At 39.2% G+C, this 20,661-nt stretch overlaps 1 protein-coding gene across 1 annotated transcript; it reads right to left on the bottom strand.

Moving 5' to 3' along the window:
* Positions 1 to 2,347: 2,347 nt before the first annotated feature.
* Positions 2,348 to 19,947, bottom strand: LOC307145131 (uncharacterized protein). Its single transcript, XM_079847994.1, has 7 exons — positions 19,937 to 19,947; positions 19,354 to 19,450; positions 19,179 to 19,276; positions 4,456 to 4,482; positions 4,165 to 4,367; positions 3,281 to 3,440; positions 2,348 to 3,143 (listed from the first exon to the last, which is right to left on the bottom strand). The coding sequence occupies exons 5-7, from the start codon at positions 4,333 to 4,335 to the stop codon at positions 3,019 to 3,021; spliced, it is 456 nt and encodes a 151-aa protein (XP_079704120.1). The 5' UTR covers positions 4,336 to 4,367; positions 4,456 to 4,482; positions 19,179 to 19,276; positions 19,354 to 19,450; positions 19,937 to 19,947; the 3' UTR covers positions 2,348 to 3,018.
* Between the last annotated feature and the right edge of the window lie 714 nt (positions 19,948 to 20,661).

The raw sequence follows: 20,661 nt of genomic DNA, 5'->3' as shown, positions 1-20,661 counted from the left end.
CTGCCTAGCAACGCCCTAGCAACCACCCAGAACACCCTAGCAACTGCCTAGCAACCCCCCAGAATACCCTAGCAACCGCCTAGCAACACCATATCAATCACCCAGAATACCCTAGCAACTGCCTAGCAACACCATAGCAACTGCCTAGCAACACCCTAGCAACCACCAAGAATACCCTAGCAACCGCCTAGCAACACCATAGCAACCACCCAGAATACCCTAGCAACTGCCTAGCAACACCCTAGCAACCACCAAGAATACCCTAGCAACCACCTAGCAACACCATAGCAACCACCCAGAATACCCTAGCAACTGCCTAGCAACGCCCTAGCAACCACCCAGAACACCCTAGCAACTGCCTAGCAACCCCCCAGAATACCCTAGCAACCGCCTAGCAACACCATAGCAATCACCCAGAATACCCTTGCAACTGCCTAGCAACGCCCTAGCAACCACCCAGAATACCCTAGCAACCCCCTAGCAACATCATAGCAACTACTCAGAATACCCTAGCAACTGCCTAGCAACCACCCAGAACACCCTAGCAACTGCCTAGCAACCCCCCAGAATACCCTAGCAACCACACAGAACACCCTAGCAACCACCTGAACAACATGAATAAGCCATATCTCAGCACCAGAACATCGTACAGACATGTTTGTTGGCTTGTATGCAATCATGTACCACACTCTAGCAACCGAGTGGCGAGTTTTGCCACTGAAAGCACCACTTCACATTTTCTTCAGGAAATGTACATTCTAGTTATTATTATTATTCTGGACAACTTTTCGGCGCGTAATGCGGCCCGCACCGTTTGTCTCAGACCCCTGAATGAGGCATCAAATCGACCGGCTCATTGAGGAGAGGTGTGCTATGACTTTTCTAAGCGATCGGGTGTACGATGTTCGCACAGCGGACGAAAAAGCGGCCAAAAAAGTCCCCATTGACTTTACATTGGGAGTTCTAAAAACATTTGAATCCCAACTGCCGTTTTCACACACACAGACTCCAAAGGGCCTGACACCCCTGCATCTCTCCCTCTCGCTCTCCCTCAGAGGATTTATATTATCAAGCAGCCAATAAGTAATGGCCTAAAATCTTCATAGCCACACCCTAGCAACCAGTTTCAGCACCCTAGCAACCACTAAGAGCTCCCTAGCAACCACCCTAAACCAAAAAAAAATGTTTTTTAAATTTTTTTGTATTTTTTAACGCAATATTACACTCGTGGCCTTGCGATATTGCTCCATGCTTGTGCCTATTCGGCCATAGGCACGAGGCCGCAGGCCGAGTGCCGTACATAAGGCACTCGCAACCACCCAGAACACCCTAGCAACTGCCTAGCAACCACCCAGAAAACCTAGCAACTGCCTAGCAACCACCCAGAACACTCTAGCAACTGCCTAGCAACGCCCTAGCATCCACCCAGAATACCATAGCAACTGCCTAGCAACACCATAGCAACCACCCAGAACACCCTAGCAACTGCTTTTTTTTTTTTTTTTAAAGCAATATTACACTCGTGGCCTTGCGAAATCGCTCCATGCTTGTGCCGATTCGGCCATAGGCACGAGGCCGCAGGCCGAGTGCCGTACTGAAGGCACTCGCAACCACCCAGAACACCCTAGCAACTGCCTAGCAACCACCCAGAACACCTAGCAACTGCCTAGCAACCACCCAGAACACCCTAACAACTGTCTAGCAACCACCCAGAACACCTAGCAACTGCCCAGAACACCCTAGCAACTGCCTAGCAATGCCTAGCATCCACCCAGAATACCCTAGCAACTGTCTAGCAACCACCCAGAACACCTAGCAAACTGCCTAGCAACTACCCAGAACACCCTAGCAACCACCAAGAATACCCTAGCAACCGCCTAGCAACCACCCAGAACACCTATGAAACTGCTTAGCAACACCATAGCAACCACCTAGCAACCACTCAGAATACCCTAGCAACCACATAACAACCCAGATAGCAAATGACATCTGGCCCAGTTGTGGCCCACATCTTCCAAATTCTTCTGGCCCACATACCGCATGGAATGACGGCGATGACTCAACCTGAGTGTGGCAGCTAGAAGTCAGCCATAACCGGGCCAGACGTGGGCCACATCTCAGAAATGGCATGGGCCACACCTGGGCCAAATCTCAAAAATGGCATGGGCCACATCTGGCCCAGATCTAATCATAATATAATAAAGAAAATACTCAAATAATCAGTCAAAAGTGATTTAATAAATATAAATATTTCATGAATACATTTAAATTTATAAATAGTAATCAAAAACAGGAAACAATACATAATAAATACATTATATAAATATATACAATAAAACAGGCAGGGTCCAGAAGGGGGTACTGCCAGAAACCAGAAGGTAGTCCAAAGAAAACAAATATTTATAAATAAAAATCAAAAACAGGAAACAATAAATATAATAAATACATTATATAAATATATACAATTAAACAGGCAGAGGTCCAGAAGGGGAGGACTGTCCAAAGAAAACATTAGACCAAGGTCTACATATTAGGAACAAATTCTACATATTATGAACAAGGTCAAGCAAGTGTCACTCAGAACCAGGAGAATTTAATAAAGCAAGTGTGCAAGTGAGAATCAGATCTATAGTTCAAAAACAGAGCAAGGCAAAAGAGCAGTCCGTTGAACAGGCAGGGCGAGCCAGTGTCAGAACCAGGAGAATTTAATAAACAAGTGGAGAATCAGATCTATAGTTCAAAAACAGAGCAAGGCAAAAGGGCAGTCCGTTGAGTAGGCAGGGCGAGCCAGTGTCAGAACCAGGAGAATTTAATAAACAAGTGGAGAATCAGATCTATAGTTCAAAAACAGAGCAAGGCAAAAGGGCAGTCCGTTGAGTAGGCAGGGCGAGCCAGTGTCAGAACCAGGAGAATTTAATAAACAAGTGGAGAATCAGATCTATAGTTCAAAAACAGAGCAAGGCAAAAGGGCAGTCCGTTGAGTAGGCAGAACAGGCAATTGTCAGAACCAAGAAACAGTCAATTTTTTTGTCTTGCCCGACGGCCTCCATCCCTGTCTGCGGAAAGCTGCAGCCATCTCTTTATCCAGTTTTCTACTTCCTGGTCTGTTGCAGTGGAAGTCAAACGGTTTCTTCTGACTGCAGCTAAAATGACACATATGACCAACAGTAAATAAGCAAATTATTATTATTTATCATAAAATCTAACATTTATAGGGAATTGTTTTTTAGCTGACACCAAACACAAATAAAACACAGTAGTTAAGTTCAGAAAGCCATACCATTAATTACAGTTTTCAGAGAGGTGTCTTTGAATGCCGCTTTTCCATTGATTCCCCTCCAGTTCATTTGCCGGGCCATGTCATTTGATAAAAGGAAGTTCAGAATCCGCCATACACTTTCCTTTACTGTTGTGCCTCCCCTCAAGGCTAACGTGTTTATCTGTAAAAATAAATATATGGACAAATAAAGGAACAAGCAAACATCATACTCGATTAGAATGTTCAAAAATGGGTTGGGCTTTTACCGGTTAATATAACAGTTCATTTGAAATTATTTAGCCTATAAAAGGATAGTAGAATAGCCGTTTCTGTTTTGAAGTGCATAAAAGTGTGTCCATCCATCATAAAAGTGCTCCACACAGCTCTGGGGAGGTTAATAAAGGCTCTTTGAAGCGAAGCGATGCGTTCGTATAAGAAAAATAAATAGCTTCCAGCAGACAGGCCTTGGAAAATATACAGCCATTCACTGCCATTATAAAGCTTGAAAGAGTCAGGACATTTTTTTTAATATAACATTGTATTTGTCTGAAAGAATAATGTCATATACACCTAGGATGACTTGAGGGTGAGAAAATCATTAGCTAATTTACATTCATTTCAGTTCCTTCAGCAGTAGGAGGAACTTATTCACAACCATCAATCTCATTGGTTAGTGCTAACTATGACCATCCACATTTTGACTTCAGCAAATCAGAGTGAGTACAATTGCCGCTTCTTCACCAAGCCAAACCTTTCTTGTTGCTTAACCATTCCATGTCGAACCGGCCCAGCCAGTACAGATATGATTTTAACACATGGTTGACTACATTTTTTACCATGTACAATGAACAAAAGATGAAAACACTGACACAGTTAAATTGTTCCATTGAAATATGAAATCTTACCACAGCTGTCTTGTAGTCTTCCTGCTGCAGCTGCCCCTCAATGACTTGAAGTTGTTGAAAACTTGACAGTGGAAAACAGTCTGTGTTTAAAGTTGGGTTGTCTTCTGTAGTTGATAATTTTTTGAGATCGTAGACCAATTTAACCAACGTTCCCATCTGTTCTTTGATCATTTCTTGGTTTGCAAGAATTTTGCGTATCCAAGCTATAAAAAAGAAAAAGCTATGAAAAAAAAAAGCATATTACTGTGTTAAAAACAAAAAAAGCATAAAAAAAAAAAAGTCAGTACTAACCTTCACTGAAACCAGTGTGGGATGATGCTAAAGAGGGGAACACCACAACAATATATTAGTTTGAACATGTAAAATGACAGTAGAAGGAAGTAAAACTTTTTTTACTCTATAGCTCTGCAGATTTGGTTGTACATAATTTGGTTTAATAGGTTAATGAGTTAAACACGGTCAGTTTTAGAACTTAAATTGTTGTGAAAGATAACGCATGTTGTGTAACAGTATTTTGGATATATGGGTAAACCTGTAAGATTTGAATGCAGTGTTAGTGAACTGACACAGTATTACTTACAACTTAAGACTTCTGCCTCTCCATGTCTAAAGTGTGAGGTGCGATTCCTTGCTGTCAAGGCTAATTAGTGGGAAAGGCCAAAGTTTAGCAGTAGATTTTAGCACACGTTACAGTCAGGTCCATAAATATTGGGACACAGGCACAATTTTTATTTTTTCAGGTATTTACCAAAACATATTCAAGCTATAGTTATTTAATGGATATGGGCTGAAAGTGCACACTCTCAGGTTTAATTTGAGGGTATTTACATCCAAATTGGAGGACGGGTTTAGGAATTACAGCTCTTGAGAGAGCCACCCCCCCCTTTTTCTTTTTTTTTTTTTTTTTTTTTTTTTTAAATTTTATTTACAATTTTTTACATGTTATACAAATTAAAGAATACCAGAAAAACAAACAATACAACAAGAAAAAAAAAAAAAAAAAAAAAAAAAGAGATAAATAAATAAATAAGGGGGTTAGATAAACAAAACCAAGGAGACTTACTCATAGATGTATCATTACAGTGAGAACAATAATTATACACTATTCAGACTTGAGGAAATTCACGAAGGGCTGCCATACAGTTTGAAAATGGCGATGAGATTTGGACTCCAGGGAACGTATCCTCTCTAGTTGTATGACGTGAAACAATTCGCTTATCCAAGCTTTAAATGATGGAGAGTCTGAAGATTTCCAGTTTACAAGTATTATTTTTTTTGCAAGAGTCATGCCCAACAATAAAGGTTGTTGCTGAGATTTTGGAAGAGTATTCAATGTCTCAGAGGATCCAAGAATTGCGAGACCATGGTCTGGTTTAACCTCCTTTTGAAAAACTTTTGAAAAAAAATCAAATATAGCAGTCCAAAAATTAAACAGTTTGTGACAAAACCAAAACATGTGAGACAATGAGCCCTCCTCTGTTTTACATCTGTCGCACACTGGAGAAATGGAATTGTAGATTCTACTCAATCTCGTTTTAGAATAATGCAATCTATGGATTACTTTAAACTGAATCAATCTGTGTCTTACATTTATTGAGCAATCATGGATCCTACTAAGGCTGTCATTCCAGGTATCATCCGATACTTCCTCATCAAAATCCCTACTCCAGGCTTCTTTGATATGCTTGGTGTTCACAGGTAGTTGGAAAGAATTAACATATCGTGAAACCAGATGCCTAGAGCTTGGATTAAACAAAAAAGTTCGCTCAAATGTACTAATCTCTGGTTTGTCAATAAATTGTGGAATAATTGTTTGAACATAATGTCTTACTTGTAAATATCGAAAGAAGTCAGACCTTGGAAGATTAAATACAGATTGCAATTGGTTAAAAGAAGCAAATTTACCATCTATATAAAGATCACCAATAGACATCAGACCTTTTCTTTTCCATTCAACAAAACCACTATCTAGCTGAGAGGGTTTAAACATATGATTGTTAGCGATGGGTGTAAAAACGGAGACGTCAGGTAATTTAAGATGTTTCCTTATCTGGTTTAAAATACGAATTGAATTTTTAATTATTAAATTGGTACCAATTAGTTTTGATGAGGGAGAAACTTTTGAAAAAAGTAAAACTGGGAGACACGATATTGTAAAAGAAAATGTCTCTATCCTAAGCCATAAAGGATCAGCCGCAGAGAAAGTTTCATTAGGGATACCCTTCTGCCAGTAAGATAGAGCCCTGGCATTTGCTGCCCAATAGTAATATTTAAACACTGGGAGCCCTAGGCCTCCCATCTGCGTGGGTTTCTGTAAGTGCGCTTTTGCTATTCGAGGAGTTTTGTAAGCCCAAACAAACGGTATGATAACTGAATCTAAAAGCTTGAAAAAAGATATAGGTATATAAGTAGGGACGTTTTGAAAAAGGTAGAGGAACTGTGGTAAAGTGACCATTTTAATTGCATTAATTTTGCCAATCATAGAAAGCGGAAGGAGCCTCCATCTCTCAATATTATCTTTTAACTTGTCAATCTTAGCCAAAAAGTTTAATTTAAATATTTGTTTGGGATTCTTTGGTACCACTATGCCAAGATATGTAAAGTGGTCTTCAACTGTTTTGAAAGGCAAAGAGTCAACCTGGCTGGAACTAGTGTTTTTAGCAAGTGACATGAACTCACTTTTGGACCAGTTGATAGTATACCCAGAGATTTTACCAAACGCATTAATATAATCAAGCAAATAGGGAACTGATTTGGCTGGATCAGAGAGATATATTAATAGGTCATCAGCATACAAACTAACCAGAGCTTCAACCTTTCCCATCTTTATTCCATTAATATGTGGGTGACTTCTAATCCCCACTGCTAGCGGTTCCAACGCAATATCAAAAAGAAGAGGAGAAAGGGGATCTCCTTGTCGGACTCCTCGATGCAACTCAAAAGAGTTAGATTTGTTAGAGTTTGTCAGAATGGATGAACGAGGACATAAATATAGAATTTTTACCCACTTGATAAAACGACTCCCAGACCCAAAACGCTCAAGTGCTTTTAGCATGAATGGCCACTCTATTTGATCAAACGCCTTTTGGGCGTCTAGTGAGATGATTGCTCCTGAGGCTTCCTTACCACGTTCCTTATAAAGAATATTAAGGAGGAGGCGAACGTTGCAAAAAGAGAAACGACCTGGTATAAACCCAGTTTGATCTGGGTGTATAATTGTTGAGATATGCTTTCCAAGTCTGTTAGCTAACACTTTTGTTATCACCTTCTGATCAAAGTTAAGTAACGATATAGGTCTATAATTGGCCGGATCTGTGTCGTCTTTTCCTTTCTTTAGTAGAACACAAATATTGGCCTCATACAGTGAATTGGGGAGTTTGCCATTTTCATATGAGTCATTGATCATTCTTATAAAGTAAGGGGCTAGTTTTAAAGAAAAGGTTTTATAAAATTCACATCCAAAGCCATCTGGACCTGGCGCTTTACCCGATGGGAAAGACTTGATGGCTTCTAAAATGTCCGCTTCAGAAAATGCACGATCTAGATCTTCTTTTGCGGTTTTATCTAACTGGGGAAGGTTGAGATTATCAAAAAAAGAATCATAATCTTCCTTACTGACGTTGCAATTTGAGGTATAAAGATCAGAGTAAAAATCCCTAAAGGATTCATTAATTTCTTCTGGACTGGTTACAATCTCAGCTGTGTTTGACTTAATTTGATGGATTGCTTGCTTTGCTTGCTCACTCCTTAACTGTCTCGCTAATAAAGTTTCTGGCTTATCGCCTAATTCAAAATGCTTTTGTTTCAGTTTAAGTAAGAGACTCTCAATTCTTTTGCTCAAGATCGAATTATATTCATATTTCAAATTCAATATTTTATTATAATCTTCTTGTGATCCAGAGGTTCTATATGCTTGTTCTAAAGTCGTGAGTAAATTTTCAATTCTCAAAAGCCTGCTATTGTTATTTCTCTTGCTAGCCGTTTCAAAAGCAATAATATGGCCCCTTATGACTGCCTTAAGGGTATCCCATAGAATTGAATCAGAGACTTGGCCATTGTCATTATTCATAAAGAAATCATTCAGTTTAGCATTAATGTAGCTTTCAAAAGCTGGGACTTTAAGTAGGTAAGGGTTAAATCTCCAATGATAACTTTGTTGTGGCAAGGCATTATTAATCTGAAGAGAGATGGGGCTATGGTCTGATATCAACATATTATGGTACCTTGTACTAGTTATTCTGTTTACCAGTTCAGAAGTAACCAAAAAACGATCAATTCTAGTATAAGACTTATGAACGTGCGAGTAAAATGAGTACTCCCGTTCTGTTGGGTGTTGTAACCTCCAAATATCTACCATATTCCTTTCTTCAATTAATCTATTTAGGATCTGTACTGAGGTTATACTGGGAGGTGGCTTTAAGGATGAACGGTCTAAAAGTGGATCTAAATAGCAATTAAAGTCACCGCCAATAATTAAATTTTTACACCCAGATGGTATTAAATCAAAAACCTTTTTAAAAAATTGAGGGTCATCAATATTCGGACCATATATATTTAACATTGTGATTTGCAAAGAACTAAGTTGTCCTGAAATCATGACATATCTGCCATGAGTATCAGTAGTCATTGAATCAAGCTGAAATGAAATACCCTTGCGAAATAAAATTGCTACCCCCCTGGCCTTACTGTTGAAAGTAGCCTGATACACCTGTGATATCCAATTTGCCCTAAGCTTATGTTCTTGTCCCACGGCTATATGCGTTTCCTGTAAAAATAAGATGTCCGCTTTTAAGGACTTGAGATGGGTAAACACTTTGCCTCTTTTAATGGGGTGCCCAAGCCCTTTAACATTCCAAGATGTCAAAGTTAAAGTAGGATTTCCTCTATTCGTTGTATCGTTCCCTTTCATTTAAATGTAAAACAACAGTAACAATCCCCCTCCAAGAAAAAAAAACACCAGCAAAAAACAAGAGAAAAAAAAACAAACAAAAAAAAAAAACAAAAAAAAAAAACAACAACAACAAAAACAAAAAAACAACAACTTGAGCCTCGAACTTTTGGCCCACCCAACCCAGCCCACCCCAATGCCTCAAATGACTTCCCCAAACGAAGCATTATGGCTCCCCCTAGTGACTAGAACACGCTATACTTGTAACAAAGTATTACAATTATACTAATACGCACACCCAAGCTAAGTGAAACGATCGTATAAAGAAAGAAATGTAGGACCAAAAAAATAAATAAATACAACTGCTCCACAGCCAAAACTTATCTAAAAAAAATAAAGAATTGTGCACTTACAGTCTCTATCCACACTCCATAGCACTACACATCAAAATTTATTCATGATCCGTCCCAGCGACTTGCCTCAGTTCTTTGTCTATGTATAGCTTTGCGTCCGTGGGAGATGTAAACAATTCAGTATTTCCATTGTAGGTGATGCAAAGCTTAGCGGGGAAGCGCAGAGTATGACGCACATTAAGCTCCCTTAACCTTTGCATTGCCTCGCTGAAGCTCCGACGTTGTTCCATTACCTCAGCCGTGTAATCCTGAAAAAACAACACTTTACGACCTTGGTATTCAAGCTGACGACCCTGACGAAGGCGCAGGATGCGCTCTTTGTCCTGGAAATAGTGAATTCGTGCGATTATTGCACGCGATTTGGCTCCTTCCGGAGGCTTTGGCTGAGGTACTCGGTGAGCACGGTCAATGATTGGAGGATCGGAAAAGTCTTCAAAGAGTTGCTTGATCAGCTCCGCCACGAACTCAGTTGGTCTTCCCTTTTCAGCACCTTCTGGGATACCAACAATTCTGATATTGTTACGGCGCGATCGGCCCTCGAGATCGTTAAGCTTAGACTTAAGCATCTTGTTCTCCTTACTTAAGTTACCCAGAGAGGCTTCCAGAGAGACGATACGAGCTTCATGATCACTGGCCTGCTCTTTTACCATCTCGACTCTCTCACTTAACTCTCGTTGTGCCGTCTGTATGGTTTGAAGAGTAGCCTCTAGTTTATCGAATCTCTCATCAAAGGCACTGATGATCTTTTCCGAAATCTTCTCCATCATCCGCGACATGTCTTTTTCTTCCAGCGCGAGGCCTGCCGTTTGGTCAGCCGTCGCCATTTTTTCAGAAACATCAGGCTGCGTCTGAGAAGGTTTAATGCCCTGGGGCTGCTTTTTTGACGGCATCGACCAAGTTTAAGATTAAGCTGTAGTGCTATGATTATCAAGTTAAGCTTTTAACCCATTTAAATGTAGACTAGAGACGTTTAGATCACGATTTTATCGACTTGGCTGTGGAGGAGATGGCAAACACGTCTACCTCCTACGATGCTCCATAGCGCCCCCCACCCCCCCCTTTTTCAAGGGACCAAAAGTAATTGGACAATTGAATCAAAAACGATTTCATGGACAGGTGTGGGCTATTTCTTCATTATTTCTTAATCAATTAAGCAGGTAAAAGGTCTGGGGTTGATTCGAAGTGTAGTATTTGCATTTGGAATCTATTGCTGTGAACCTACATCATGCGTTCAAAGGACATTTACATTTACATTTATTCATTTAGCTGACGCTTTTATCCAAAGCGACTTACAATTGCTATATATGTCAGAGGTCGCACGCCTCTGGAGCAACTAGGGGTTAAGTGTCTTGCTCAGGGACACATTGGTGTCTCACAGTGGATTCGAACCCGGGTCTCTCACACCAAAGGCATGTGTCTTATCCACTGCGCCACACCACCAAAGGAGCACTCCATGCAAGTCAAACAGACCATCATTAGGCTTCAAAAACAAAATAAATCCATCCGAGAGATAGCATTAATATTAGGAGTGGCCAAATCAACAGTTTGGTACATTCTGAGAAAAAAGAATGCACTGGTGAGCTCAGCAACATAAAAAGGCCTGGAGGTCCACGGAAGACAACAGTGGTAGATGATCGCAGGATCCTCTCCATGGTAAAGAAAAACCCATTCACAACATCCAGGCAAGTGAAGGACACTCTCCAGGAGCTAGGCGTGTCATTGTCAAAGTCTACAATCTCACAAGAGCAAATACAGAGGGTTCACCACAAGGTGCAAACCATTCATAAGCATCAAGAACAGAAAGGCCAGATTAGACTTTGCCAAAAAGCATCTAAAAAAGCCTGACCAGTTCTGGAAAAGCATTCTTTGGACGGATGAAACTAAGATAAACTTGTACCAGAGTGATGGGAAGAGAAGAGTATGGAGAAGGAAAGGAACTGCTCATGATCCAAAGCATACCAATGGTGGTGGTGGTAGTGTCATGGCATGGGCATGTATGGCTGCCAATGGAACTGGTTCTCTTGTATTTATTGATGTGACTGCTGACAAAAGCAGCAGGATGAATTCTGAAGTGTTTCGGTCAATATTATCTGTTCATATTCAGCCAAATGCTTCAGAACTCATTGGACGGCGCTTCACGGTGCAGATGGACAATGACCCGAGGCATACTGCGAAAGCAACCAAAGAGTTTTTTAAGGGGAAGAAGTGGAATGTTATGCAATGGCCAAGTCAATCACCTGACCTGAATCCGATTGAGCATGCATTTCACTTGCTGAAGACAAAACTGAAGGGAAAATGCCCCAAGAACAAGCAGGAACTGAAGACAGTTGCAGTAGAGGCCTGGCAGAGCATCACCAGGGATGAAACCCAGCATCTGGTGATGTCTATGCGTTCCAGACTTCAGGCTGTAATTGACTGCAAAGTTTGATTTATGATAGTTAATCTCTCCCATTACTTTTGGTCCCATAAAAAGTGGGAGGCACATATACAAACTGTTGTAATTCCTACACCGTTCACCTGATTTGGATGTAAATACCCTCAAATTAAAGCTGAAAGTCTGCAGTTAAAGCACATCTTGTTCGTTTCATTTCAAATCCATTGTGGTGGTGTTTAGAGCCAAAAAGATTAGAATTGTGTCGATGTCCCAATATTTATGGACCTGACTGTATATGGGTAAATTATGGGTTAAATGGGAAGAAAAGGTTTTATCGTAAATTTACGGGTTACTGATGTCTGTTTCAATGGTGTTGATGTCCTCCTTTGGTTGCTGTGGATTTGTTTTTGGCGCCCTGATGTCATCAAAACAAGCCATAAATAAATGTCACCCCTGAATTTGGCTAACATTAGATATTAAAGGAGAACTCCGGTCAATTTTAACATTGAGCTAATTTTTTTTTGTAAATTTGTAGCCAGCGCACATACCTGTATTTACTTCCTTTTTTCGGTCAAAGCCCACAGTAGTCGATTGTCGAGAGTCGACAATCAACAACTGTGGACTTCGACCGAAAACAGGAAGTAAATACAGGTATGTGCGCTGGCTGAATTAACATCACTTTTATTCATATCTTTCACATCTACTGCAGTCAGATTCACCCGTGATCACTCTAAAGGAATCACTCACATGGCTGTGCACTTGTAATGACACATCAAGGATGTTAAGAGGCTAAAAGCAGGTTTAAAACGTGCCCCATTTAAGTCAACAGGGTGGAAATTTTAAAAAGAGTATAACACGGTGTAGGCAACACCGATTTTTGTCGTTCTCTGTACTGACACCACTCCAAATTTACAAAAAAAAAAAAAAATGAGCTCAATGTTAAAATTGACCGGAGTTCTCCTTTAACACAAAACACAAAGATATAAGCTGTGTCTGAAATCACTCCCTATCCACTATTTAGGGTGTCGGCCATTTTGTAGTGGTGTCCGAATTCTGAGTGAACGACATCATTCCCTACATTTGTTCACTACTTTTACCCACAATCCTCTCTGAACTAGAGCGTACATCCGATGTACACTTGCTGAAGCACAATTTCCCACAATCCAATGCGTAGAGGACTGAGCTCGCATGAAAGTCTGGGAGCGAGTGAGTTTAAACCAGAGATTACTTTACAACTTATCTTATTTCTGCTTTAACATTGATTTAATCCTTATTTTAAATTTTTTTATTATTATTAATCATTACTTGAATAAAACGTATTAAAATATTGAGAATATATAAATGACTTGTTAAAATGAAATGAAATATTAATAAGGTAATTTTTTTTACCTTCATTTTTTTTTTATTAAAATATTATTTAGGCATTAAAACGATGTGTTTTAACTCGTTAAACTGTAAGGAATAGATGATAATTTGGTGGATGATTTGAAAAATATTCATTGATCATCTGTCATTCGAATGTAATCATAACGGTCGTCTGAAGCGCTCAATGACCCTGTCATCTGTGAGCGTGAGTTTAACAATTTCAATCGATGAAACTACAAAGCTGGCACAGAGGTATATACAAAATAGTCAATATGACTGTTGTTAATTTTATTTTATAAAGCAAGTAACATGTAAGATAAAAGGAGTTTTATCACGTGTGACAAAGCCTTTACTGCGACAGCTCCAGCTCTCCGACGCGCAGTGTAAACGTCAGCGTCCGAATTCACTCACTTACTTTCGTTCACTCCTTGCAGATATAGTGCACTCAAACGCCATACACTATTATATAGGGATTAGTAAATGAGTGAACGGTTTCAGACACAGCTATAAACATTCTAAGATAAAAAAACATTATAATCCAGTCATTTTAAGCCAAAATGGGGGTCAACCTAGGACGAATTGCAACAGAAGCAAACTAAACTAATTTTGTATCCTCAATTTATCCTGAGTAAAAAAAAAAAAAAAAAGCCCTGAAGAATCCCATTTGGGATTATACATAAAGGAAGTAGTACTTTAAACCAGCCTTTATTAATTATTATTGCAGAGATGGGGTTTGGGGCTGGGTCCCGGGGACTGTTACTGAGGGTTCACTTTTTTATTTTACCTTCCTTTGTCTTCTGCATTTTCCTTACCCCTTCTCTCCTGTTCCCTCAGACTCATCTCCCAGAAACAGTCCCACAGACCCATCCCCAAACCTATATCTCTGCAATATTAAGTAATAAAGGCTGGTTTAAAGTACTTCCATCTATGTATTAATGCTCATGGGTAGCCTAAACAGGTTCCATTCAGACCTTAACATCAAGTCTTTTACTGTTATATGCCAACAAGACATTTTCACTTGGCTATACCCAATGTTTAGATCTGTTGTGGTATTTATGCAAATTAGCACATACATAATTAGATTATGCACCGTTTGCCCATGTTAACAACATTTTAAAAAACTTATAATTTTTTTGTTTGTCTTGATGCAAGTAATCAACTCAGTAATTCTCATGGTGATATACAGGTTAAAAATGTTACCCTAATCATGAGAAAAATAATGAATAGGCTATATTTGGGTCTTTCTAAACTTTCCCCTAAAGGGATTCTTCTGGGCTTTTTTTCCCTTACTCAGGACATATTCAGGATACAAAAATCAGTTGAATTTGCTTCTGTTGCAATTTGTCCTACCTTTTTTCATAAAACGACTGGACTAGTACATCTCCTGTGTTTTCTTCAAATACTCACAATTCATAGTCTCTGCGTCCTCTCTGGCCAGTGGTAGAGAGTAATTCCCTGCTCTGCTGGTACCTGTACAGGAAAACAAGAGGGAGGAATTGGAGAGGTCAGTGTTCAGGAGCTTTGAGGCAAGTTCAAGTCTAACTATTATCAAATTGAAGCACATCTACTCTGTAACTCACATGCCCAGTGTTTTCAAATACTCACAATTCATAGTCTCTGCGTCCTCTCTGGCCAGTGGTAGAGAGTAATTCCCTGCTCTGCTGGTACCTGTACAGGAAAACAAGAGGGAGGAATTGGAGAGGTCAGTGTTCAGGAGCTTTGAGGCAAGTTCAAGTCTAACTATTATCAAATTGAAGCACATCTACTCTGTAACTCACATGCCCAGTGTTTTCAAATACTCACAATTCATAGTCTCTGCGTCCTCTCTGGCCAGTGGTAGAGAGTAATTCCCTGCTCTGCTGGTACCTGTACAGGAAAACAAGAGGGAGGAATTGGAGAGGTCAGTGTTCAGGAGCTTTGAGGCAAGTTCAAGTCTAACTATTATCAAATTGAAACAGCGCTCGCAAAATCGCCTGCCCGACGTCCCGGGGCGTTGTGTTTTCCAGTCGGGCTACCAAAATGCATAACCGGCCTGCCCGACGGGCTATCTGAAATAGTGTTCGCTTCAGTCTTGTTATAATCAGATTCAGCGCGTTCTTCATCTTCAATCCGCAGCGGCGCGCACGTCAGAAACAGAGAGGACAGGGTGTGTGTGTGTTCATCTGAGTCTCATTGGTCTGTCACTCATTGGTCTGCGGTGCTCGTCAACGTCAGAATATTTGAGATGACCAATCAAATCAAAGTAGGCGGGCTTTATGTTCACAAGAAGCTGCAGAGCGCGAATTTGAGCAGAGCGACTCGACGCTTCAGTTTACGGCCAAGTGCGAGATAAGATGTAAGTAGCCAAACTAAACATTTCATATTTGACAGCTTTTTTAGGTCATAAATGTGAAACAAATGACAAAAATAATCAGGCAAATGAATATACTTTTGTCTAATTTCGCCATTTTGAACTGAAAATAGGCCTGTAATGTGACTAATAATTAGTTTACTGTCATTGTGAGGGGACATTAGCATTAACAAAGCCGTTTTCATCATAGGCACAAGATTAATAATGAATGTGTACATGTTGAGAATTAATATACAATTTGTATCCTTAAGTAAATTAAAAAAGTTCAGCTTTAGGTAGGGAGAAGAGATGGCAAGATGAGGAGACTGAGAGAAAAAGAGAGTGATGGATAAGAAGTGAGAGCAGGTATCATCTACTGCCTGCTGACATGGTTTTAAAGCTATTTCTTATCCTTTTTTGGCCTTCAAACATCTTGAAATGGACATATCAGAGAAATAAAAAATTTGAACCCCCTAATAACTTTAAATGTAGGACCTCTTTGATTATAAAGCCCTGTCTACGGCCCTGTATTAGGAATAAGATCAATAATGAATGTGTACATATTGTGAATGAATTTAATAAACTTAGTTAGGCTACCTAGCTTTCCTAGTAGCTTTCAGTAAATTAACGTGTCTGAGAAAATGATTCATAAATCAACCTATCAGTTGACCCTAAGTTTACTTCACTGACAGACAAAAATGAAAAGCCTATATCAGTCAAAGCTCAGCTTTAGGAGGGGAAGAGACAGAGCAAGAGAAAAACAAAGAGAATAGGTATAAAACAAAGAGAATATAGTCGAGTGTGATGCGAAAAATAAGGAGGAGAGAAAAATAATCAGCTGCCCACTTACATGGTTTTAAAGCTACTGTTATCCAATTTTTTTGCCCTTCAAAACATCTTAAAATGCACATATGTAGATCAGAGGAATCAAAATTTTCTCGGGGGTGCCCCCGAACCCCCCTAACTAGCATATCTCACATTCAGGACCTCAGTGATGAAAAAACCCTGCCATCTGTATGTTAATGAAACTAGTTAATAGTGAGTATTAGACCCTAAACTAAAGAGTTACTTTTATTTTATTTTATCATACCCTCATTGAGGGCTGAGCCACCGACACAGACTGATTCATGTTCCATACTGGTCACACAAATTTCAGTTCAGTTATTACCAGATGCATATTTGTTGATATTTGTGTTTTGAAAAAGTTTTTGATTCATTGTTTTGACTCATAACCAATATTCTACATTAAAAATTGTAGTCTTTTTATATGGGCTAGTAAAATTCATTTCGGGCTACCAAAATCTGAAGAGTGCCTGCCCGAAGGGCTACCAGCGATTTAGAAATTTTGCGAGCCCTGTGAAGCACATCTACTCTGTAACTCACATGCCCAGTGTTTTCAAATACTCACAATTCATAGTCTCTGCGTCCTCTCTGGCCAGTGGTAGAGAGTAATTCCCTGCTCTGCTGGTACCTGTACAGGAAAACAAGAGGGAGGAATTGGAGAGGTCAGTGTTCAGGAGCTTTGAGGCAAGTTCAAGTCTAAGTATTATCAAATTGAAGCACATCTACTCTGTAACTCACATGCCCAGTGTTTTCAAATACTCACAATTCATAGTCTCTGCGTCCTCTCTGGCCAGTGGTAGAGAGTAATTCCCTGCTCTGCTGGTACCTGTACAGGAAAACAAGAGGGAAAATGATTCTACAATAATTTAATGTGTGTGGCAATCGAAAGTGAATGATAATAATGTACGGTCAGCAAGGTTTTCACTGTTGTGGCTTGCTTAACCTCTCGAGAAATCAAACCTAATGAGTGCAGCACACATAGAAACTCAGTAAACATACTGGGATAATTTATAAAATCCCTATAGTGTCTCATTATTCAAAAAGTAATTGTTCAAATGTAAGAATTTAAAATGAACGATGGAGCAGACATTTAATACGATTAGGGGAAAAATGCCTTTTAAAGGAGTCATATAATGGTACATGCACTTTTACAAGTTGATTGTACTGAAATGTGTGTTGGCAGTGCCTGTACACAACCATCATAAAATGATAAAAATCCATCCAGTGTTTTTTTTTTAATCTTCATATGTTTTCCCCTCTCTCAAATCAAGCCGTTCGACCATGTGACGTCACAAAAATCGACGCCCCTCCCACGATTGTTGATTGACAGCAGCGTTTCAACACAGACCCACCCTCGCTCGTGAGCGAGCTGTCAATCATAGCCCGTGCGGACAGACGCGGTCACTGTTGATATGCTGGACTGGAGCACTGTCTATGAGCAGAATGGCGTCTAAGCGATTGTGGTGTTCTGTTCTTGGGTGTAATAAGGAACACAGCATCATTTTGATGTTCCTAAATCCGTACAGCTGAAGACGCAGTGGCTGAGTTTGTTTTCGAAGGGAATATTCCCCACGATCAACGTCAAGCTTTCATGTTTGCGCGAATCATTTCACACACCAGACTGCTTTACAAACGAGGGTCAGTAAAGCTGGTTTTGCTAAGAAGCTGCTCCTGAAAAAAGGATCGGTACCAACTATTCGTGTTCCTGCTGCACCTCCAGAAAAAGTGAGTGTAATGTTTTATTAACCTTTATATTAATATTTATATTAATCTTTGCAAATCATTAGCACGCTTCACGATGAATGCGGCTGTTTACATTACGGCATGTTTTCTATGTACGGCGTTCTCAATATAATTCATAATCCCACGTTTATAATGAACAGCGCGTTATGGTTATTGTGTTATTTCAAAAGGGGTACGCACAGAACAGAGGGGCGGGGTCAGCACAGCTCATTATCATTTAAAGACACATGCACTTAAACGGCGTGCTGAAAACAGAGCTGTTTTTGACCAGGTAAAATTAGTTCTTACAATACTAATGAGAATTTTTAATTAAAGTATATTACAAACTTTTAATTTAGACCCTAAAGAATCATATTAGCTTGTACAAAAATGGCATTATATGACCCCTTTAAATGTAAAAATATGCAGATTTAGATTCGTCAAAGCTGATTTAACATTGATGAGAATATTGCTTCAAAATAAATTATATTTACAACACAAAAAAATCCAAGTGAATGACCGATTTACTTGTCCGAAGGACAAACACATGACAAGGCTTAATGTCGAGCCCTGCTTTATTTAAACCAATTGTATGCCTCATTGTTTTTACATAATATGTATTAAGTAGGGATGCACCGAAATTAAAATTCTGGGCCGAAACCGAAACTTCTGGATGCACTTGGCAAAAATAATTAATCATTTTCCTGAATTAAAAAAAATAAGTCAATAAACAAAAATAGCCACAATTATTTTGAAAGTAACACAAAAATTGGACAGAAAATAGGTCCATAATAAAATAAATATATATATTCAAATTAATATATTATTCTTTATTCAGTTCTATGCAACAGAATCAGATTTCATAGATTGTCCTAGAAAGATATTATCAGAGCATGCAAGCAGAGCATAATAAACAGATTACAAAAAAATAATCGTTTGTGACAGCCCTACTAAATTCAAAGACAAAAGTGTATTTCCAGAACTGATGATAGCATTCCTCAAATGAATTCACAAAAAACAAATGTGTTAATAAAACAAATTAATAGAACTATAACTGTGGCACAAATTGGCTAATCTTACATTTCCTGATGGGGTTGATTTGCACTTCTGGCGCTGCTGGAAGTGGAAAGTTTGCTTCATCCTCAGTTTCACTATCATCGAAATAACGTGCCCTTTTACTGAAGAAAAAAATCAATTATTCAATTGATTGTCCTCATTCAGCAGCCATACTCTGCTCTGTATGTGCTGTATTTACATGTGTCTTTTTCTTCTCACGGGGGGCGAGTCCACGTCTGTAAGGTCTGTGTTTATTTCTGCCTCTGGTAGTTTTTGGCGAGCTTCTTCATATGTTTCTGTATAGATAAACAACAAGGTTTCTGTGAAGCAAACTAAAAAAAACATTAAAGAGAAATTATGAATAAATAATAGGAGAAAATGAAGAAAATGTATATATATATATATATATATATATATATATATATATATATGGGCCAGATTTACTAAATAGGCACAATCTCTTTTTTGGGGGGAGGTAAACAATGGTGCAAATACCAGGAAATTAACTAGCACAAACCTTAGTTAATCACCTTGCATGATTCATTTAAATTAATCTGAATGATTCTGCATGAGTTTGAAAGGGAAACTCTTAAAACCGCATATGCAACAAGGTCAGCCGCAAAAACAACTGTTCACACCTTTAGTGTCTTTAATAAATCCCGACACCAAAAGACGGTTTATGCTGGTGCAACCTGTTAGTAAATCTGACCCATGGAAGCTAAGGTACCTCTAGTAAAAATAATCCGGATTTTGAAGGGAGTCCAGGATGGTCCTGGCTTTACCTTTGATTTTATGGCTTTAACTCTATCTTCATATTTGTATGGAGGCCACATACAAACATTGTCCCTTACCCAATTATGGGGGACAACCTCGACTTCATTTGTGGTTAAAAAGATTACGATATGATACATTGGCTGAAAAAAACAAGAGTTGTAATTAATTTTAGACTTCATTTAGATTCATTTAAAAAACGAATTCATATAAATGCCACTTACAAAAGCATGTCCCACAATATAATCCAGAAATGGTGTTGCTGCTTCTCAAGAACTATGTACATTAATTGGTGATATTATTAAGATGTGTGAGTCAGAGGGAAGACTGCAAATTTGTCTCCCAGAGGCAACCTCACACACTTCTGCCAGGGCTTTGTGAGCTCAGTAAAGTGCATCACTGTTGACAAATTGGACACGATGAATACTCCCATGTTTCTGGAGTCAAGAGGGTAAGTGTATAAGGCCTCTTTCTCTCTATACTCTTGAAACATAACATACTCTTTACCCCCATAAGCAATGATGTTTTTTACTGAAATCACTTTGCCATGAATAGAAATGCAATCATCTTTGCTCGATATTCGCAGCATGACACCATCAACAGTAAGCTGTCTGAACTGATGTACTGCTTCTGTCAGTGTTTGTGGTACAGGTCCATTTTTATGGGGGCACATCAGTGATATTTCATCAGTGGAATAACAGTTCCTTTCCTCATGTTCTGACAGCCTGCGGATTAT

Source organism: Squalius cephalus (assembly GCF_949319135.1).
Source record: "Squalius cephalus genome assembly, chromosome: 2".
Classification (NCBI taxonomy): Eukaryota; Metazoa; Chordata; class Actinopteri; order Cypriniformes; family Leuciscidae; genus Squalius; species Squalius cephalus.
This window is presented reverse-complemented; position numbering and strand designations above follow the sequence as displayed.

Bases quoted from the DNA above. Each gene is read 5' to 3' on its own strand.
- LOC307145131 (XM_079847994.1), bottom strand. From the start codon at position 4,335: ATGATCAAAGAACAGATGGGAACGTTGGTTAAATTGGTCTACGATCTC. The intron at 3,441-4,164 runs GTAAGATTTCAT...TTATTTTTACAG, and splicing joins AAGACTACAAGACAGCTGTG to ATAAACACGTTAGCCTTGAG. The intron at 3,144-3,280 runs GTATGGCTTTCT...GTGTCATTTTAG, and splicing joins TCTGAAAACTGTAATTAATG to CTGCAGTCAGAAGAAACCGT.